This window comes from Petromyzon marinus, unplaced genomic scaffold (genome assembly GCF_048934315.1).
Source record: "Petromyzon marinus isolate PM22_M1 ecotype Great Lakes invasive population unplaced genomic scaffold, UKy_Petmar_22M1.pri1.0 PM_G_Scaffold_84, whole genome shotgun sequence".
Classification (NCBI taxonomy): domain Eukaryota; kingdom Metazoa; phylum Chordata; class Hyperoartia; order Petromyzontiformes; family Petromyzontidae; genus Petromyzon; species Petromyzon marinus.
In genome coordinates this window covers 734,372-757,166 of record NW_027423040.1, presented here as the reverse complement: position 1 = coordinate 757,166, position 22,795 = coordinate 734,372, and the positions used below count along the sequence as shown (strand labels likewise).

The 22,795-nt window shown below is 44.6% G+C and overlaps 1 protein-coding gene across 1 annotated transcript; it reads right to left on the bottom strand.

The window, feature by feature from the left end:
- Positions 1-1,673: 1,673 nt before the first annotated feature.
- Positions 1,674-16,483, bottom strand: LOC142921681 (hydroxylysine kinase-like; the record flags this gene model as incomplete). Its single annotated transcript, XM_076062986.1, has 5 exons — positions 16,410-16,483; positions 12,369-12,696; positions 9,204-9,346; positions 3,112-3,292; positions 1,674-1,986 (listed from the first exon to the last, which is right to left on the bottom strand). Coding segments are annotated over exons 2-5 (962 nt in total), but the record flags the coding sequence as incomplete, so codon positions are not given.
- Between the last annotated feature and the right edge of the window lie 6,312 nt (positions 16,484-22,795).

Sequence of the window (22,795 nt, the reverse complement as noted above, 5' to 3'; positions counted from 1 at the left end):
GGGTTCTAAGGTCAACTGTAGTTTAGATTAACAAAAATATCTGAATGCAACCACAACTCACAAAATAACAAAATTAACCCAGAATGCACCAAATCTCGTCAGATCTTTGAAGCTCAGCCGGGGAAGAGCCTGGGTTTAGTGCTTAATTTGAAGACTGTCTGGGAAAAGCAGACGTTTTAGGCCTTGCGCTGCAAGTTGGCCAACAGATGTCGGTGTACGGTGACGCTTTTTATATTCTTGGTTCTTTCGGTAAAGTCACGTAGCAGGGAAACAATAAAATAATAAAAATATAAAACATCTATGCAGTTGTCGAGTGTTACCCCCCCCCACCACCTTTCGTATGCACAGGTAATCTCCGAGTTACTCCGGTTTCCTCTCACGAGCCAAACAAGCTACAAAGGAATTAGTCGAACATCTGAACGCTGGAACTTCATGAATACAAAATCTCAGAAACAAGTCAGGATTTCCTGAGTAAATGAACGGGAAAAAAATATTCTGACAGTATTATTATTATCACCCACGGATGCGCATATGAACACCGTTTTGTCAACAGCGCTGGATGCAGCAACAATACGTTCCTAACCTGAAGCCACGAAAAACCTCCCCTATGCATTAAGTGCCTGGCATGAGCAATTCACATTTTTCAGATTCCGTATTCAAAGATCGCACGTGTCCAAAACCAACGGCGCCACGTTCAAGTTGAAACCGGTTCCTTGCGAAGCCTCGGGAGGTACCGGTGGGGCGAGTGGGAGGACGTGTCTCACGGTGGGCCCCCTCCCACCCCAAACTCCCCCTTCTCTCTCCTCGCCGTCCGCTCGATCTCCACCGCGGTTCTAGTTTCTGTACCGTGCCGCAACATCGGACCACAGCCTCTGCATGTCCTCCAGGCCCCTGGTCCAGAGCTCGCGTAGCTTCACCCAGCCGGTGCGCGCCGTTATCAGCAGGTAGTCGGCGTTCTGCGGGTATCGCAGGATCGTGTAGCGGGCCATGACCAGCGACTGGCAGAACCTGCGGGGAAAAGTAGACCATGTTGTTGTTGTCGCCGTTGCTGTCATGACGGTTAATATCGTTTGTTATTCAAGAGGGTTTTTGCTGCCGACTTGTTGATCGGCTGGGATTTTAGCGTCCAGGAATCGCAGCCATAGTTGGATCAAGTCTCGTGGTCAGCAGCAGAAGTGCCAGCAGAAGGAAAGTCGCCGTCTTCATCTTCCTCGTCTCCAGCAGCAGCAGCAGCGTGATCAGCAACATGATCGTAAACAACATCGCTATGAGTGTCTTTTCTATAATCATCATCACCGTCATCAGCAGCATCCGTAGAAGTGCTGTTAGCAACATCATGGTAATCAGCATTATTATGTCTTAACTGTTACTGATCCCCCCCGTTCACCAATACACATTAACCAGCATGGTGAAGTATGGTCAACCACCGCGACGATCGACATGGCATTGGCAAGACCTTCATCATTGGTCTGATGAAGAGCTTTAAATAAATAATAAAGCACTTTTTTTGCCGCACAATCATCGAGTTTATCGGATTCTCGCCAGACCTGGATTAATTCTCGTTACGTAACCGCCACAGGTTTTTGAAGCCAACGTTTCCCGATGCGGCCAACGGCGATCCGGGCAGACCCGACCCGACCTGCCCCGGCCCCCGTCCCCACCTCCGCTCTCACCTGCACGCCACCAGGAAGTAAACGGCCCTCCTCTCGTCCTCGGTGAGGGCCTGCACGCTCTCGTAGCCGGCCAGGACGTGACCCCCGGCCTCCATCGCCTCTCCGCTCTCCACCATCATGTACATGATGGCCATGGCCAGGTCGTACACGTGGTAGCCGAACATCATCGAGTTGAGGTCCACAATGCCGGAGACGCGGTGCCGCGGCGCTCCCTCCGCCGACTTGGGCCCCTGCTGCTGCTGCTGCTGCTCGCTTCCCGCGGCCACCTCCTGCACCAGGATGTTGTCGTCATTGAAGTCACCGTGGATTATGCCTGCGGCGAGGGGGAAACGTCGAATTTGATTTCGTCCGTTGTCTTTTATTGTTGACCGTCCTCCCGTGCCGTTTTTATTCCGGCCGCACGATTGGTGTTGCGCAAGCCGCGTGTGCGAGTCTAAGAACGGCCCCCGCAGAGTCTCAGTGAATCACCGACTTCTCCTGCCTTCAAAGGCACAGAATTACAATAACCCACCAGCGTCGTACAACCCTGTACAGGGGCGAGATATGGAGCGGTGTGTAGTGGTATGCACACCGCATCACGAGCCCTTGATTCCCGGCCATGGAGAACATCACTGATATCTGAACCAGTCCTGGGATCCTACCTACCTCCTCACCGACCAGCATGGTGAAGGAGGCAAAACAACCCCCATGACCCTACACAGCCTGGGAATGCCTTCGTCCAGATAGTGCATTGACAAAGGGCTGTACATTATTATTATTATTATGAGTATATGTGTAACAAAAACTGTTGAACACAATTTAGCATCCATTGAAAAATGATTTGGTAGAAATTACAATTATGATTTATATACAGTAGCGTCTGAATGTAATAACCCTGTCATTTGATTTCACCTGTGATCAGTGTCTGTGCGAGTGTCCCCCATTACATGCATGCCTTGTAATGCATCTGTGTATGCTGGGTAAAATTAATCACGTGAAGCACATTGCAAAGAAAATGCTTGCCACAAATGAATCACAATACCTTGCTGATCTCGTCAAGCAGCATAAACCATCACGCGAATTCGGGTGATCCTCGCAGCGGCTTTTGGCTAACCATCGAACAAAGAAAGACGGTCACCGCATCGCGCGCTTTCAGATGCACTTCTGCGGCCGTCTGAAAAGCTCTTCTTTCCGATATTAGGAAGGCACTGGAGCTATGCACTTTTAAACCTAGATTGAACACTAATTTATTTTTGAACTGATTTTTTTGTGTTTAGTTTGTTGTCCTTCCCCCGCACCTCCGATTAGCACGGTTGGCTACGTACGGTGCGAAAGAAGTTCAACGTACACACGTACGTGGCACCCGTCGTGGCTTCAAGGCCTCGTCGGTGGCCTGAAGCGCCCCTCGCCCCCTGAGGCATGGAGCTACGTCCCGGGTGAAGCTGCGAGGCGAGCGTACATCTGGTAAACTTGTGCAGGTTGGGTTGGAGCTCCTCGCGGAACTTGGCGATGACCTCCCTGACCAGACCCTGGTTGGGGTCGCCGTCCAGAGTGAAGAGGTAGGACTCGAGCAGGTGGGTGTTTGACAGGTTCCAGATGAAATCGTCTCGTTGCAGGGAGTGCAGGAACGGGTGCTCAAACTATGCAGATGTTTAAAAACGAAGGCGGTAAGATGACAAAAAATGCAATACGAGATTAACATCGCATTGGCCAGTTGAGTACACATGTAAGTTAAAGGCAGCAAAACGTCAAGCTTAGCAAAGGATAGTCTTCGTTTCAGAAAAGATGTTCTCCTTGACTTATTATTTTCTCTTTGGTTTTTTTCGGTAAAGTCACGTAGGTAAAACTATAAAATAAAAGAATAAATGAAAAAACAACTACATTTTTTTCATTCTATCATTTTATAGTTTTACCTACGTGACTTTACCGAAAAAGCCAAAGAGTATGAATCCTTGCAGTCACGAAAGCTAAAAATCTAGACTTATTATGCAGCTGAGGGTGGGGCTGCCCAAGTCCTGCGTGCGGCTGGCAAATGTTTGATTGGTATTTGTGAATAACAGGACACTTGAATGGATCTGAGAAGTAGTTTTGTGAGATCACCTTCTGTGGGCCATTCTCTAACCAGAGGTGATGCACAGAATGAGATGTTTTTTTCCATCTCATGACATGGCACCAATTAGCACAACTCATACAGCCCTTATCAAGGCACTGCCGTATTCAGTGTTGGTCATGTAGGGTGTTTGACCATACTTCGCCAAACTGGTCAGTGTAGGTTGGTGAAGGATAGAGGACAAGGGGGGGGTGGGGGGGGCAGGACTGGTTCAGATATCACTTGCCACGAATGTTAGCCGTGGCCGGAAATAAAACTCAGGTGGCCGGGTTCGTAGCGCAGTGTGCGCACAACTGCGCCACCGCTCCACCCCGACGCTTGGAATAAAATTTGGGGGGGGGGGGGGGGGGAAACAACAAAAATACGTTGTTCATAATAAAGGTTTTTGGGTTAGATCGCGTTTATTTATAAATGTGTTGTAACCCTCCACCACCCGACACGGCCAATCAGCAAAAAAAAGTGTCACGTTGACAAAAAGACAAATAATTCACTACTTTAGCCCACCGGTGTGTTGAAGAGTGAATCCACATTTACAGTTTGAGTACGACGTTTCGCTGGTAAATACATCCAGCATCATCGGGCAATTCGCCAGAATGGTAAAGCCCTCGCTTGCTCCCGGTTTTATATAGAGCAGCAGGGTGACGTCATCACTTAACTCATATCAGATGCAGTGATTAGAGGCGGAGGGGAGGGGGTATTGTAATTATATAATCGATTAGTAATCAGTCATTGGTTATGATTAGTAATGAGTTGTAGATTAGTAATTCTTTAAATCAAAATGTAACGTGTATTATTTAATAATACGCTTCCAGGCCGCACTAAGCCTGTAGCTGTCAGAGCGATTAAAGTTATTCTTGTTCCTCTCAATTTCAATGGATTATGTATGAGCATCTTGATAAGAGAGGATTTCTGAGCTGGATGATGATGTGATTCTGCATTCAGATAGGCATCAGTGTGCATTTGATTTCTGTAAACGCTGTGTTATTTTATACATCGGGCTAAAACAGTGTCAGATGGTGAGAGTCTAGTGAGAGAGATTAAACACGTTAAAGACGCACTACGACAGAATGGCTACAATAATGCTCAAATTAACAGAGCACTGAATGCCAAATCACGATCGCAAAGCAATACTGCTGAAAGCGACCAGATTGTTAAAACAATAAAAATTCCATATATCTCAGGAGTAACTGACAAATTAGCCCGTGTTTTGCAAAAGCAAAACATTACAGTAAGATTTGATACAGTACACAAAATTCCAAAACTAGTATCTTGCACTAAAGATGCATTACCTAAATTATCAACTGAAGGTGTATATCGGATTAATTGTTTATGTGGCAGCTGCTACATTGGACAGATGGGACGTAACATCAGCGTAAGACTAAAAGAACATCAGAGAAATATTAAATTATCTCAAACACAACTGTCGGCAGTGGCAGAACATGCTTGTCAACAAGGACACTCAATTGATTTTGACAATGTTGCAGTGGTGTGTAAAACTAATTATTACTGGCAAAGACTAATTAGAGAATCCATTGAAATTGAGAGGAACAAGAATAACTTTAATCGCTCTGACAGCTACAGGCTTAGTGCGGCCTGGAAGCGTATTATTAAATAATACACATTACATTTTGATTTAAAGAATTACTAATCTACAACTCATTACTAATCATAACCAATGACTGATTACTAATCGATTATATAATTACAATACCCCCCCTCCGCCTCTAATCACTGAACCTGATATGAGTTAAGTGATGACGTCACCCTGCTGCTCTATATAAAACCGGGAGCAAGCGAGGGCTTTACCATTCTGGCGAATTGCCCGATGATGCTGGATGTATTTACCAGTGAAACGTCGTACTCAAACTGTAAATGTGGATTCACTCTTCAACACACTGGTGGGCTAAAGTAGTGAATTATTTGTCTTTTTGTCAACGTGACACTTTTTTTGCTGATTGGCCGTGTCGGGTGGTGGAGGGTTACGACACATTTATAAATAAACGCGATCTAACCCAAAAACCTTTATTATGAATAATATTGGTCGCGAAAGCCTACATGTTAAACTGCCTAACTTCTATGGGGAGGATACTTTTCTTAAAACCAGAAAATTGGAGAAGCTCCGCATTAAGCGGATGAAATTGATATCTTCACTGGCGTTCCTCAAAAGGTGCAGAGATTCAAAGGTAATACCAAACGCAGTTAAAATAACACATCACATAAAGTCTTCTAAAGCTAACCAAATACTACACAGAGCTAGCGAATTATTATTAATAGAGAGAATACAGCACAATAGGAGTGAACTATCTTACATTTCGGAATCGCTAAAGCAGTTACACTTAGATATAAGCAATAGTGTATCTATGCATTATTGGAATATAATCGATAACATAACACAACAATCGGCTCATAATGTGTTTAAACTAACAAAAACTAACCAAATTAATAAATTTTCTAGACTACATAATAAACAAATCCCTACTGAAAACCAAAAATTTAAAAACAAAACCGTACTGAACTTGACTAACACTGTATTAACCGGTGACATGGTCTCTATCCTTTCTAAAGGCCTTAACTTTGCCGTTACCCCACGCACAATTCCAGTGGATGAGATCATTGCTGAGGTAGAATCAGCAGTTAGACTCCTTCCACATAATGAGGCAGAGATGACTAGACATGAGGTTGCTAAAATAATTGAGAATAGCAAAATTCCAAAAGTAAATATTAGCTCTAATGAGGCAAAAGCCTTAAGAGAGCTGCGTGTAAACAAGGATATCCAAATCCTAGCAGCTGATAAAGGCCACACTACTGTAGTGATGTCACGAGCCGATTATGATAATAAAATTAGAAATTTACTAGAGGAAAGCACCTACATTAAAATTAAACGAGATCCAACTAATACTTTAGAACGTAAGACCACTGCAATAATTGCAAATTCATTAATCCCTAAAAATGAGCAATACCAAATTAAGCCAAGGGCCTCAAAACCACCTAGACTCTATGGGCTACCAAAGATTCATAAAATCGGCATCCCATTACGACCCATAGTCAGTACAATTGGCTCTGCCACATATCAATTAGCAAAATATATAACCTAACAAATACAGCCCTACATCGGTAGGACATCTTCATTCATAAAAAAAAAATTCAGAACATCTTGTGAATGTGCTTAAAGATATTAAACTTACTCCTGATGATATTCTGGTAAGTTTTGATGTGATTTCTCTATTCACTAAGGTTCCAGTGGACGAATCGCTTAAATTACTTGATACACTAGTAAAGAATACCGGTTTACCAAAATATATTCTGAAACTTGCTGGCCATTGTTTAAATAACACTTACTTCTTATGGAGAGGGGATTTCTTTAAACAAAAGGAATGAGCAGCAATGGGTTCTTCTTTATCCCCTGCTACAGCAAATTTGTACGTGGAAAACTTTGAAATAAGAGCACTTGCCTCGAGCACATTAAAACCATCCTTTTGGTTTAGATATGTGGATGACACTTTGGTTGTCTGGCCACATGGTAAAGATACACTGAATGATTTTCTAAATCATCTCAATGCACAAAACCCGGCCATCCAGTTCACCATGGAAATGGAGGTGAATAACACACTCCCATTCCTAGATATTTTGCTTGGACATGGCCTAAACGGTAAAATAACACACAGCGTTTACAGAAAGCAAACGCACACTGATACCTATCTGAATGCAGAATCACATCATCATCCAGCTCAGAAATCCTCTCTTATCAAGACGCTCATACATCGGGCTAAAACAGTGTCAGATGGTGAAAGTCTAGTGAGAGAGATCAAACACGTTAAAGACGCACTACGACAGAATGGCTACAATAATGCTCAAATTAACAGAGCACTGAATGCCAAATCACGATTGCAAAGCAATACTGCTGAAAGCGACCAGATTGTTAAAACAATAAAAATTCCATATATCTCGGGAGTAACTGACAAATTAGCCCGTGTTTTGCAAAAGCAAAACATTACAGTAAGATTTGGTACAGTACACAAAATTAAAAAACTAGTGTCTGGGACTAAAGACGCATTACCTAAATTATCAACAGAAGGTGTATATTGGATTAATTGTTTATGTGGCAGCTGCTACATTGGACAGACGGGACGTAACATCAGCGTAAGACTAAAAGAACATCAGAGAAATATTAAATTATCTCAAACACAACTGTCGGCAGTGGCAGAACATGCTTGTCAACAAGGACACTCAATTGATTTTGACAATGTTGCAGTGGTGTGTAAAACTAATTATTACTGGCAAAGACTAATTAGAGAATCCATTGAAATTGAGAGGAACAAGAATAACTTTAATCGCTCTGACAGCTACAGGCTTAGTGAGGCCTGGAAGCATATTATTAAATAATACACATTACATTTTGATTTAAAGAATTACTAATCTACAACTCATTAATAATCATAAACAATGACTGATTACTAATCGATTATATAATTACAATACCCCCCCTCCGCCTCTAATCACTGAACCTGATATGAGTTAAGTGATGACGTCACCCTGCTGCTCTATATAAAACCGGGAGCAAGCGAGGGCTTTACCATTCTGGCGAATTGCCCGATGATGCTGGATGTAATTACCAGTGAAACGTCGTACTCAAACTGTAAATGTGGATTCACTCTTCAACACACCGGTGGGCTAAAGTAGTGAATTATTTGTCTTTTTGTCAACGTGACACTTTTTTTGCTGATTGGCCGTGTCGGGTGGTGGAGGGTTACGACACATTTATAAATAAACGCGATCTAACCCAAAAACCTTTATTATGAATAATATTGGTCGCGAAAGCCTACATGTTAAACCAAAAATACGCTGCTTGAAAACCAGCCATTCGATCACTTGGAAGGACTCTCACGTTGCTAATTATGAACAGCTGCGTACGTTCCGAGCGAGTGGGCTCGTTACGTCACATTACACTTGCTTACCGAGAGAAAAGGCTCGCCGAGACTCAAGAGTTTTTTTTTAAGATTGTCGCAGTAAGGGGTTGGGGAAACTATCGCTCCGCATTTCCCAATGAAGTAATTTGCGAGTTATTTATTTTTTGGCTTTTTACTTTGGCGAATATTCTCATATTCTTGTTTCTTTCGGTAAAGTCATGTAGAAGGAAAACAATAAAATAATAAAAATATAAAACAATAGAATTTTCACGACGTTTCGACTGCAACACAAGCAATCATCATCAAGTGTGAAAACCACAGCAATATTTTTTTTTTTCAAATTTCCTTGTTGTGGTTTTCACACCTGATGACGATTGCTTGTGTTGCAGTCAAAACGTCGTGAGAATTTTATTGTTTTATATTTTTTATTATTTTATTGTTTCCCCCTCTACGTGGTGACTTTACCGAAAGCAACAAGAATATGAATCCCTGCAGTCTCACGTCACCTGTCAAGAGGCGCTCGTGCTCTCGTACCTGCTGCAGGGCTTGGTGGATGCTTGCTGCCAGCTTGCCCACCTGGTAGTACAGGCTGCCATCCGCCAGCACCCTGGACAGCGGCACGCCGGGCAGGTACGTGAGCAGCCGCACGTTGAACTCCTTCTCTCCTTCGCCGCAGTCTGAGAATTCACAGCAGGAGTCGCCACCGAGGTCAAGAGGTCACCACGGTTAGTGAAATCTCACCGTCGCTTCCTTTTGCTGGAACATAAAAAGCTGTTCGGAAGCTGATATCGGAACCTCCAAGGTCTGGCCAAAGTGTCAACTCACCACTTTGCGCCCTGTGTTCATTACCCACGTGCTATACTACACAGGGTCTCTTATGAATTGCTCAACTGATAGCCAAGGCTACTATTCTTTTTTTAGGAAATTAAGCGACAATTTGCTGCTCAGCATTAAATGGTTAATAATAATAATGAACGTGCCAAGTCCGATATATAACGCACGTAAAATTTGTGTAGTCTTTAAAACGCCAATCTCTCAAGCAACTTGAATCGAGTATTTCTGTCCCCCCCCCCCCCCCCCAAAATAGTAAATTGGAGTGATTTTTTCATCATGACTTTCTTTCACGGTACTATTAACGCAGAAATTAATAACACGAACGCATTCCGAAATTCGCATTCCTATATGGCCTTGTTGTCTAAACCGCTATAGCTAAATAAAGCATTTGAGAGGAATAATACCTCGCCACACCCATGCGTAAGGCATCCGCCAAAGTTGCAACGTGGCACGCAACCCTCGTGCCTTAGCGCACGCTGACCGGAACCGGGGGCAATTCACCCAGATTCGGGCCAGAATGGATACGTCAGCACACGAGTCTAGCTGAATTCCCTGGGTTCAGCTTGAGCAAATTACTTAGGAGCAGGGTGAATGGGGGCCCATCTGCATCAGGAGGCGACTTTTATCGCTCGTTCCATCACGTAAATATAAGGGTCAGCGGCTTTCCGTGATCTTCGCATTCCAAACACGGCGTTGGGCGGTGATGTCAGCTCACGCGATGAACCCCGAGCCTGGGTTTAAAGGAGCGCTGCTAGCCCAGGCATTATAATCAGAATATGTACTTTTACTGGAGGAATCCGATGAGCTATGAAGCACTTTGCTTTACAAATGTTTAGCAGCCCAGGGTTGTCCCAACTACAGCCCGTGGGCCAAGCCCGAACCACCAAAATTAATTCATTCTGGTCTACAGGACAACTATCCCGCCACGCCTTACAAGAACTAATTAAGTACATGTCTCAGTCAGCAATACTCACTTGAAATTACACACGACAACCGTCGCTCCCACGCCCGCCCCCCAACTGAAAAGTTTGACAAGACCCTCCCGATACTCAGTGAGGCTCTGCTGTGAAAACAAGTGTAACGATGATGATTACAATAATAATAATATTAATAGAAGTGATGCGATGCAGGAGGTCGGAGTGGGTGTGGGGGAGAGATAAGCTCTGTATCGACATGTTTGCATTTCTCTAAATCTCTCCTCTTGCGGATAGATCTTTCTCCTATCTCTTCCATATAAATATCATATTTCTGATTAAATCTCTCTCTATGAATGAGTTAAATGATGACATCACCCTGCTGCTCTATTTAAGACCAGGAGCAAGTGAGGGCTTCACCATTCTGGTGAATTGCCCGATGATGCTGGATGTAATTACCAGCGAAACGTCGTACTCAAATATTGTAAATGTTGTGGATTCACTCTTCATCACACCGGTGGGCTAAAGTAGTGAACTATTTTGTCTGTTGTCAACGTGACTCATTTTTTACTGTTTGGCTGTGTCGGGTGGTGGAGGGTTATGACACATTTATAAATAACGCGATCTCACCCAAAAAACCTTTATCATGAATAAATCTCTCTCATATCTCTACAATATATCGCTTGTGACATCTCTCTCCCGTCTATGCTTGTTCATGTAATACATGGTTTTGGTTTGACGTGTTCCCCTTGTCAGCCAATCCGGAACTCGATGCAAAGAGTTTGACGTTTGCTTCTCTGTGCCATTAAAACGTCTCAGGGTCTCGTGGGAAGATAAGCAGAAACAAAAATTACGATTTAGGTTTTGTAAGTATGTTGAAATTCTTTCGCACCATACGTACGTAGCCAACCGTGCTCATCGGAGGTGTGGGGAGGTGGAACACACTGTGCAGTTGGCGAATGGCGGCGTCGGTGAACTGTAAAAACATTATATCTACCAACATGCAGGTCAGTAGATGAGAAAACAGCAAGTGTGCTTCTGATCTCTCACCACAGATGTTATCGTCTCGTCCGTGTGGCTTTGCTGTGAGCAGTCATTCCAGTTTCATCCCACACACCAAACATTGTTTTTTTATATATATGAAGAATTTACAAAATATCACAATGTGGACCTTGGGCCAGTACCAACAAGCAGTGCGTTACATCCACCAACCTCACAAAAACTAAAAAGTATGATCCTTTTACATCACTTATCGTCAGTGGAGTGCGACCCAGTATCGTACCACCGCCTCATGCTCGGATATTGATCGTTGTCTTTGCAAGTATAAACCAATGCTGTATTCGTATGATTACTATCAGCCTATGACTAAATCACCTGGAATGTGCCCTATCGTAAGATCTGAAAGCTAAGCAGGTTGAGCCTGGATTAGGGCTTCTATGGGTGACAATCGTGCATTAAACAGGCATCACAGGCTGCTGCGTGGTGCTATGTTGTGGGGGCCAGAGTTCAGTTGGAGCAAAATCAATTGTACTGCACTGTACATCTATTAAACTTGATTTGTCGCTTTCGTGACTGCAGGAATTACTCTTTGGTTTTTTCGGTAAAGTCACGTAGAAATAAGAAAAAATAAAATTACATAATAGCATACGACGTTTCGATTGCAACGCAAGCAATCATCATCAGGCATAGAAGAGCTAAATTTAAGAGAGAGAGAGGAAACACAGAACCGCAGAGATATATACAGACACCTAAGTGGAGGGAGTTCACACACAGACACAAAGAGAGACACAACGTACGGAGCACAGAGAGATAGGGTCTCTGTGCCGAGGCCTTAGCATGTAGGGGGAGACAAAGAGAGATGGAGAAGCACATCAAATAGAACAAGATTTAGTATTATGTACATCTCTTCTCCAATGTCTCTGCTCCCGGGACCCCCGCAGGCGCAGCTCACCGATGCTCTCGAGCGACATGATCTTCCCGCTGACGTTGTCCACCACCTCCTGCATGGGGAAGCCCCTCTCCCGCAGGAACCTCATCATGGCCATCTGCACCTCGAGCATCTGCGGCCGCTGGCTGTCCCGCGTGTTGGTGACCTTGAGCACGAACTGGCGACCGGCGCGCGCCAGCACGCGGTAGTTCTGGTCGACGTAGCTCGCCAGCGGGCTCACCCCCGCCACGCTCACCCCGTAGAGGCGCTCCACCAGCTCCGCCGCGCGGGACTCGCTGAGGCACGGCTTCTGGTGCTCGTGGCCATCGTCCTGCGGCGCGGCTTGCATCGTCTTCAACGGACAAAACGAGGGCAATCAAAAAGCTTTTTGGGGTTTTGCGAGTGCACGTTGGCGTCCGCTCCATTCGATGAGCATGGTTGGCTACGTACGGTGCGAAACAAGCTCAGCATACACACGAGGCTACACCCTGGAGGCACTACGCTTCACGGACAGCCCACAGTAGTTTTCGCATTTACAAAGTTGTGCAGACACACGTGGCATACTACTTATTTAAATTACATCTCCGAGATCTTGAGCATCCGACTGTGAAGCAGACAGTGCGCAATATTTACAGTTCATACACCCACAGTATTAACCGGGGTGGTCGTGGGGCTCGTACCACAAACATCTGCAACGCGCTACCGCTCGGCCATGAAGTCAATCGATCGATCAGCGATCAATAAACAAGTCTCTTTGCTCGCATCACATTTAATAGCAACACATTTCACCGAACAGAAAAGCACCACTTAAACATGTCAGATATAAGATTCGTAATAACAGAGAATTCTCCTTGTGTATTTCAGTGGAAATACAGCCAGTGCCTGATAAAGTAGCATTACTGTAACTGGAATTATAACAAGAACCGTGGGTTTATGCAGCATTGGGGAGCTGCAGCTATGGCCCACCGAGTAAACACCTTGTCCCGTAAGCACGAAATCACGTGTTCAAATTCCACTGGATGTGTAATTGTGTGAATAATAATCAGGGCTTAATCTGTCACTGAATATTTTCCGGGTCGCTGGTGCGGAGTGGAGTGGGCAGCACAGCCCCGGTAGCCACGGCGATAGCGAAAGGTACACACGGGACGTGGTGTGCCGGGTGTCAGCATATTTTTCAGAGTCGCTGACACAGGGCAGCCCTGGCCGAAATTATCTCCATATATATGTAAAAGGCAAAGTTGTGATTATGTGTGTCTGTTCAAAATGTTTAGCGTACTTCCCGACATGCAACAAGCTTGAAATTTGCCATGTGGGTACTTTCCAGACTGTACACCACACAAAAATTATTAAAATACACTTTTGTGTTTTTTCGGGGGGGAGGAGGGGGGAGGAGCTCAATAATGCATTATTTTTTTGCACGGCAAGTGAGCTGTAACGTCAAATCTGTCACGTGACCCACGCATGTGGAAGCGTAACGCATTGTAGTGTAGTGGTTAGCGCACTGCGCTACGAACCCGGCAACCCGAGTTCAATTCCCGCTCACGGCCACCACCAGTGACGATTATTTCAACCGCTCCTGGGCCTCCCCTAGATCGACTCAGCCTCAAACGAGTAACTGGTGTGGTGTGAACATCGCCACTGGGGACACAAAGGCGGCCGGGCGTGGTGCTGTCACCCACCCCTTCGTCTGTATAGATAAAAGGGAAATTTGTGAATATGTGTGTCTGTTCGAAATGTTTAGCATACTTCCCGACATGCAACAAACTTGAAATTTGCCATGTGGGTAGCTTCCAGAGTGTAAACAATGCAAAAAGTATAAAATATACTCTTTGGTTCTATTGGGTAAAGTCACGTAGGTGAAAATAAAATAACAAAAAATCACGACGTTTCGGCCACAACACAAGCGGCCTTCATCAGGTGAAGGGACGAGACTGTCTGGAGGACAGCGCTGGAGTGAGAGAAGCCACGCTTAGATCACGACCTTTAAGCTGTGTGAGAAGAAAAACACAAAGCGCCTTGACAAAGGAATTATCATATAATTTAGCATTGAAATGGCTCATTTAAATAGCTAAGTTAAAGCATACACATCCGCAGAGGTACCCCTTGACAAAGGAATTAGCATAGAATTTAGCATTGAAATGGCTCATTGAAATAGCTAAGTTAAAGTGTACACATCCGCAGAGGCACCCCTTGACAAAGGAATTAGCATAGAATTTAGCATTGAAATGGCTCATTGAAATAGCTAAGTTAAAGTATACACATCCGCAGAGGTACCCCTTGACAAAGGAATTAGCATAGAATTTAGCATTGAAATAGCTGAGTGGTTAGCTTGTAACTCGTCACAGAAATAGCTATGTTAAAGTCAGAGCATATTTCACGTAAACAAAACGTGCCAATTAGTTACTGGTTCAGCACACTGGTGTATTGGATAGTAAACCCAGAACATTTACCATTAGAGAATGACGTTTCACTGATTATTACAACCAGCTTCATCAGGCGATTTGCCATAACTGTGAAGAAGTATTCCTGTTTCCGTCTTTGAAGTCAACTCAGCCTTAAATGAGTACTTGGTGCAGGGTGTGAACATCGCCACTTGGGAGACAAATGCGGCCGGGCGTGGTGTTTGGCCACCCACCCCATCGTGTGCTGGGCCGGCCTTCATAGGTGTTGGCTCCCAGCGATTGCCCCGAGTCTGTTAAGGCTATACGGGGGTCTTTGTCTTTGTGTGTATGAGATGCATGCGAGTGTGTGTGTGTGTGTATGAGATGCATGTGTGTATGTGATGTGTGTATGTGTATGAGATGTGTGTGTGTATGAGATGTGTGTGTGTATGAGATGTGTGTGTGTGTATGAGATGTGTGTGTGTGTATGAGATGTGTGTGTGTGTATGAGATGTGTGTGTGTATGAGATGTGTGTGTGTATGAGATGCATGTGTGTATGAGATGTGTGTGTATGAGATGCATGTGAGTGTGTGTGTATGAGATGTGTGTGTGTATGAGATGTGTGTGTGTGTATGAGATGTGTGTGTGTATGAGATGCGTGTGTGTGTGTGTGTGTATGAGATGGGTGTGTATGAGATGTGTGTGTATGAGATGTGTGTGTGTATGAGATGTGTGTGTATGAGATGTGCATGTATGAGATGTGTGTGTGTATGAGATGTGTGTGTGTGTGTATGAGATGTGTGTGTGTGTATGAGATGTGTGTGTATGAGATGTGTGTGTGTATGAGATGTGTGTGTGTGTGTATGAGATGTGTGTGTGTGTATGAGATAGTGTAGCGGTTAGCGCGCTGCGCTATGAACCTGGCGACCCGGGTTCGATTCCCGCTCACGGCCAACACCAGTGACGATTATGTGAACCGGTCCCGGGCCTCCCCTAGGTCGACTCAGCCTCAAATGAGTACCTGGTGCGGTGTGTAAACATCGCCACTAGGGAGACAAAGGCGGTCGGGCGTGGTGCTGGCCACCCACCCCCTCGTGTACCGTTCTGGCCTTCATAGGTGCTCGCTAACAGCACTTGCCCCTACAGTCTGTTACAGGCTATATGGGGGATCTTTGTCTTTGTGTGTGTGTATGAGATGCGTGTGTGTGTGCATGAGATGCACTGCTGTATAATAATGTACTACTCACTACTGAGTACACAGACAGTCCCCACTGTGTTCACAGCTACCACCCCAACGCAAGCATAAACTCAACTCAGTCATTAAAAATGTTAAGTTATGTTTAGCAAACAATAGTCATTGCAACGTTATACTTGAATCTAATAACAAGTTTAAGGCACTGCTGTATAATAATGTACTTGTCACTACTAACCACAGTACCCACTGTGTTCACAGCTACCACCCCAACGCACACACACTCACACAGTGCGCTAACCACTGCACCACCGCTCCCCACTACACACAGTGTGCTAACCACTGCACCACCGCTCCCCACACACACACAGTGCGCTAACCACTGCACCACCGCTCCCCACACACACAGTGCGCTAACCACTGCACCACCGCTCCCCACACACACACAGTGCGCTAACCACTGCACCACCGCTCCCCACGTCCACCACAACCTGGCACCCGATGATGTATCGATCGGCTCGGCTTTCCGTGGCTGCTGCGCCAAGTCACCTGCAGGGAAAATCGATTTAAATTTCGATTACCTATACTCGCGCCGATTCCTAATGGGATAACATTAGGAATCGATTATAATAGAGTTACGGATGTATGAGTCGATTTCTATTGGGATAACATGGGAACCGATTTATTTGTGGCTTAGGCTAATAAAATCGATTTGCATTGGGATAACATGGGAATCAACAGTGGTCTAAAATGAACCTTCATTAATCGATTCCTACTGTGTAGACGTGGGAATCGACCACGTTAGACGATCACGTGTGTGGGCGTGGTCTCTCAACGTCAATCAACCATGTAGGGCGTTGACTGGTGGAGAGTTTGGGATCTGATTGATTGATTGCTTCTGTGGACAAGTGTCTTTTATACAGGTAACGAGCTGAGATTAGGAGCACTCCCTCTAAGAGTGTGCTCCTAATCTCAGCTCGTTACCTGTATAAAAGACACCTGGGAGCCAGAAATCTTTCTCATTGAGAGGGGGTCAAATACTTATTTCCCTCATTAAAATGCAAATCAATTTATAGCATTTTTGACATGCATTTTTCTGGATTTTGTTGTTGTTATTCTATCTCTCACTGTTCAAATAAACCTACCATTAAAATTATATTTCTTAAAATTATATTTCTTTGTCAGTGGGCAAACGTACAAAATCAGCAGGGGATCAAATACTTTTTTTCCCTCACTGTAAACCCCAATGATCCGATCGAAATGAGGGATTTTGATCGGATCATTGGGGGGCCACGTGCCACCACCCCCCCCCCCCCCCCCAAACAGTCATGAGCAGCACCTCCCCACACGCCCTGCCACCGAGAAAAATGTTTCACGTACGAGAGTGAAACTGATATTTTCATTCTCAGCTGGAATTTAGCCAAATGCAATATGCTTGAGAAACCTGGTTTAAAATCACAAGCAAGTTGCCTGAATTTCAAACCCATGGTCTCAGCGGTACAGCTCGGTGCTCTTGGCAGGCTGAGCCAACCGGTCACTTCATCGCAAGCAACCGGAAGCATCAAGGTTGTCAATGCCGTGCGCGTCGTCCTAATGGGGAGCGGCAGTGTGGTGGCTTGCAACGCTGTGTTGCGAACCCAGTGAACAGAGTTCGATTCCTCCCCACTCACGACCAATAACGGTGCCGAATATTTAAACCGCTTTCCATGGGTCGGCATGGCTTTAAATGAGTACCTGGTGCAGTGTGATCGTGGTGGTGGTTGTGATGGTGGTGATGATCATGGTTGTGATGATGGTGGTGGTGATGGTGTCTCTATGGGTCTCTGTGAGTCCCTGAGCCTCTATGGGTGTCTACGAGTCTCAGTCACTCTGGGTCTATATGGGTCTCTATGAGTCTCTACGGGTCTCTACGGGTCTCTGTGTGTCCCTGTGGGTCTCTGTGAGTCTCTGTGTGTCTGTTGGTCTCTGTATGTCTCTGTGTGTCTCTGTGGGTGTCTCTGTGGGTCTCTGTGTGTCTCTGTCGGTCTCTGTGAGTCTCTGTGGGTCTCTGTGTGTCTCTGTCGGTCTCTGTGTGTCCCTGTGGGTCTCTGTGGGTCTCTGGTGGCCGAGCCTGCTGTTGGCCACCCACTGCTCGTGTGCTGTGCCAGCCTTCATAGACGCTGCTACTCGCCAACAGCAATTGCCTCAACAGTCTGTTATTTCAAGTTTCATTTCAAGTTTTCATGTATTAGGTATAGCCCTGTGACATGGGAATCAATAGTGGTCACCCACCTAAGTTCATTATAAACGTGGGAGCATTATACGCATTAGTTCGCTATCACGACATACAGTACCCTGGTGTCTACAAACTAAGTTGCCTCTGTGGTAGTAGTTACATTGGAGAAACCAAACGCCATGTCTCGGACCGCATTCGTGAACACAAAGCAGACCTTAAACACGGTAGGACCAACACCTCGGCCATGGCAGATCACTGTTATAATTCAGTAGGCTCACATGACATTGACTTCTCCAAGACAGAGGTTCTTTGCAATCCATCTGGCTACCATGAGATATTTGTTCATGAGGCTATCCACATATACAAACACAGAGACAATTTCAACCGAGAAGATGGACTCTGGCTTAGCAATCATTGGAAGGATCTGATACACCATTTCAGGTCTTAATTGATTGTTCACACTTACGGTGGCTTTCAGACAGCATAAATTAATTTTTCGTCTCCCCCCTCCTCTTTTCAGAACATAGATGGACTCTTGATTTAAAGCTTTCGTGACTGCACTAATTCATATTTGCTATGGTAATGTTAACATGTAACTCACGTCACACAACCATGTTTACAAAGACAAGCATTATTAATACACAAACACATTCAACTAATCCATATGAACTATATCTTCATACACTTAAATCCAGGTCTGATTTTCATCTACCTTGAAGTTAAAAGCTAAACTGAACTATTTTTATTTTACCAGGCAAGGCCCATTGAGCTACAGTGTGGGAAAAAAGTATTGGATGCCCTGCTGATTTTGTACGTTTGCCCACTAACAAAGAAATGATCAGTCTATAATTTTAATGGTAGGTTTATTTCAACAGTGAGAGACAGAATAACAACAACAAAATCCAGAAAAACGCATGTCAAAAATTGTATAAATTGGTTGGCATTTTAATGAGGGAAATAAGTATTTGACTCCCTCTCAATCAGAAAGATTTCTGGCTCCCAGGTGTCGTTTATACAGGTAACGAGCTGAGATTAGGAGCACACTCTTAAAGGGAGTGCTCCTAATCTCAGCTTACCTGTATAACAGACACCTTTCCACAGAAGCAATCAATCAGATTCCAAACTCTCCACCATGGCCAAGACCAAAGAGCTCTCCAAGGATGTCAGGGACAAGATTGTAGACCTACACAAGGCTGGAATGGGCTACAAGACCATTGCCAAGCAGCTTGGTGAGAAGGTGACAACAGTTGGTGCGATTATTCGCAAATGGAAGAAACACAAAAGAACTGTCAATCTCCCTCGGTCTTGGGCCCCATGCAAGATCTCACCTCGTGGGGTTGCAATGATCATGAGAACGGTGAGGAATCAGCCCAGAACTACACGGGAGGATCTTGTCAATGATCTCAAGGCAGCTGGGACCATAGTCACCAAGAAAACAATTGGTAACACACTACGCCGTGAAGGACTGAAATCCTGCAGCACCCGCAAGGTCCCCCTGCAAAACAAAGTACATATAAATGCTTGTCTGAAGCTTGCCAATGAACATCTGAGTGATGCAGAGGACAACTGGGTGAAAGTGTTGTGGTCAGATGAGACCAAAATGGACCTCTTTAGCATCAACTCAACTCGCCGTGTTTGGAGGAGGAGGAATGCTGCCTATGACCCCAAGAACACCATCCCCACTGTCAAACATGGAGGTGTAAACATTATGCTTTGGGGGTGTTTTTCTGCTAAGGGGACGGGACAACTTCACCGCATCAAAGGGAAAATGGACGGGGCCATGTACCGTCAAATCTTGGGTGAGAACCTCCTTCCCTCAGCCAGGGCATTGAAAATGGGTCCTGTATGGGTATCCCAGCATGACAATAACCCAAAACACACGGCCAAGGCAACAAAGGAGTGGCTCAAGAAAAAGCACATTAAGGTCCTGGAGTGGCCTAGCCAGTCTCCAGACCTTAATCCCATAGAAAATATGTGGAGGGAGCTGAAGGTTCGAGTTGCCAAACATCAGCTTCGAAACCTTAATGAGTTGGAGAAGATTTGCAAAGAGGAGTGGGACAAAATCCCTCCTGAGATGTGTGCAAACCAGGTGGCCAACTACAAGAAACGTCTGACCTCTGTGATTGCCAACAAGGGTTTTGCCACCAAGTACTAGGTCATGTTTTGCAGAGGGGTCAAATACTTATTTCCCTCATTAAAATGCAAATCAATTTATAACATTTTTGACATGCGTTTTTCTGAATTTGGTTGTTTTTCTGTCTCTCACTGTTCAAATAAACCTACCATTAAAATGATAGACTGATCATTTCTTTGTCAGTGGGCAAACGTACAAAATCAGCAGGGAATCAAATACTTTTTTCCCTCACTGTACATAGCTCTTTTTCAGAAGTGCCCCGGCCACAAACGATAGCTTAACGAGATGGCTTATTGTGTGGAAATGTATAGCAGCCAAATACTCTGGATTTTTATAAATATGGAGGGAAAAACCGGAAGATCTGGATAAAAATACATGCAACCACAAGGAGAACATGCAGATTCCAAATATACAGGCATCAGGGTTGAGATCGAACCCATGACCTATATACCAGGCGAGGTAGTTGACTGCCACCGTGGCGCAGGGCTTTAGAATACATTGCTGTCTTTACACTTTGAAAATAGAATTAAGGTTTTTTTTTCCCATTACATGAAATTACCACCGTTTATTGTAAGAACTGGTGAGTATTGTTTGAAATCTATTTTTTTACAGAGAGCCCGCGAGCATACCGCTTTTTCCAAGGAAAAGACTGGGGATTTAAAAAATTCATTCGAAGAGATTTTTTGCTTGATGAATCTAATAGCTTGCTTCCAGATAACAAACTGACACTCTTTGGTGAAGTAAGTATGACATGCTGCAGCTAATGTGTAATTTTCTATTTTAGTCATTACAATTGCACAGTTGGAGTCAATATTCTACTTAATTGAAGATTGTAATAATTACTTTCCCTGTTCCATACAAGGAAATTGTTAACATGAGTTTTACAAGCACGTTTTTCCTCCACTGGTGCTAGAGTTAACATAGCACAACAATTAAATAATCAAGCGTAATTTTTTTTAGGTTTTCTTCCTCTGGATAGTGTTTATATTTAAACCTTGACGTTTTTATAAACTAGAATGTCAGGTATTACATAAAGTGTTTTGTTTAAATGTCGCCACATGAATTCCTTTTCCTATTCTCGGACATCAGCCAGTTTGATGTAAATGTTTCTTGTCCTTAGGGGGGTCCTTTTAATCAGCCAGATTTATATTTTTTACCTTTAAAATACTTTACAAAATACAAGCATTTTGATAATGAAAGGAAGCACATCAAGAAGGGCTGTTCACTTCCTCTGTTGTTGTGCAGAACCCATAATTAAGGGCCTCACTACCTGTTTTAACTGTTTATACAGTGTAAAATAACTTGACAAAAATATAGAATGAAAATTGATTAAAATGAAAAACATTTCACGGACCTCTATTTTGGCATTATTCACAACACTTGTTCTGATATAGGATGTCTGTGCAGATTTGCTTGCTTGATTGAACCAAAGCCTACATCTTCATGCAAAATGTGTAGTTAAGTGAGGATTTGTAAAAAAAAATCATCAAATGCCTTCTCAAAGCTGGTTGATGTCTATGCAGGTTAGTGTGGTGCAGGATTCCGTGAACATTTCTGGTCAATCCAGCATGAGTACATTGAAAGTGCCAGATTGCCGGCTGGCAGTTGACTTCGGGGAGATCTGGGACAATTCCCGCTTCACTGACTGCCTGCTTCGTGTTGGTGGCCAGGAGTTTAAAGCACACAAGGCCGTATTGGCAGGTCTGTGCCACAACAAGCAACACATGCGTCGTTTAGTGTACAATAGAACCATATAATTAATGATACTGTAATTAGTTTGGGGTAATCAACTACAGCCATTTCCTGTTTTACACTGAATTTTATTAACTAACACTGGCAAATGCTTACGTCAATTTGTAATGCTTTTTGTTAAAGGATACATCAGTAAATATGTGTAATGAATTCAACTGAGTCACAGACGCACTTCTTCAACCGACACACGGGGTACTACCCCGTAACACATGAACAACCTATGTTGGTGGACCACCAGGCTATCTACATTAATTACACAGGAATTAGCTACGACGGACCGGACCCTGGCCGGGGTCCGGGTCCACGTGTTGGTGACTCTTGTAGGACGTAGATTCTTCAGGATGAACAACAGCAGCCGGTCCCTCTCAGGGACCCGGCTTTTATCCTCTGTGGCGGGGGTGGCTCCGCCCTTGGCCACGACCACCTTCTGGAATCCTCTAGCGGGTTCCCGGCCCTGACACGTGACCACCCCTAGCCCCCACCTGGGGGCCCTGTGTACACTTTACCGGTCACGTGTCCTTCGTGGTCAAGTGCCATGGCCCTTGGTAACCCCATTCCCATGGCCAGCACTCTCACACCCTATCCTGTAGGGGTCGGCACCCCATGCAGAGCGTGGTGCCACTCAGCACTGTCAGACAGCGCTCACCATGCCCCTCTCGGGCCGGTACTGCACCCACATCCACGTGGTGCCCGCGATGTTAATACATCGCACGCCGTGCCTCTCTATAGCCGGCATTACACAGTGACATTCGCGATGTCACTACATATATAAATGT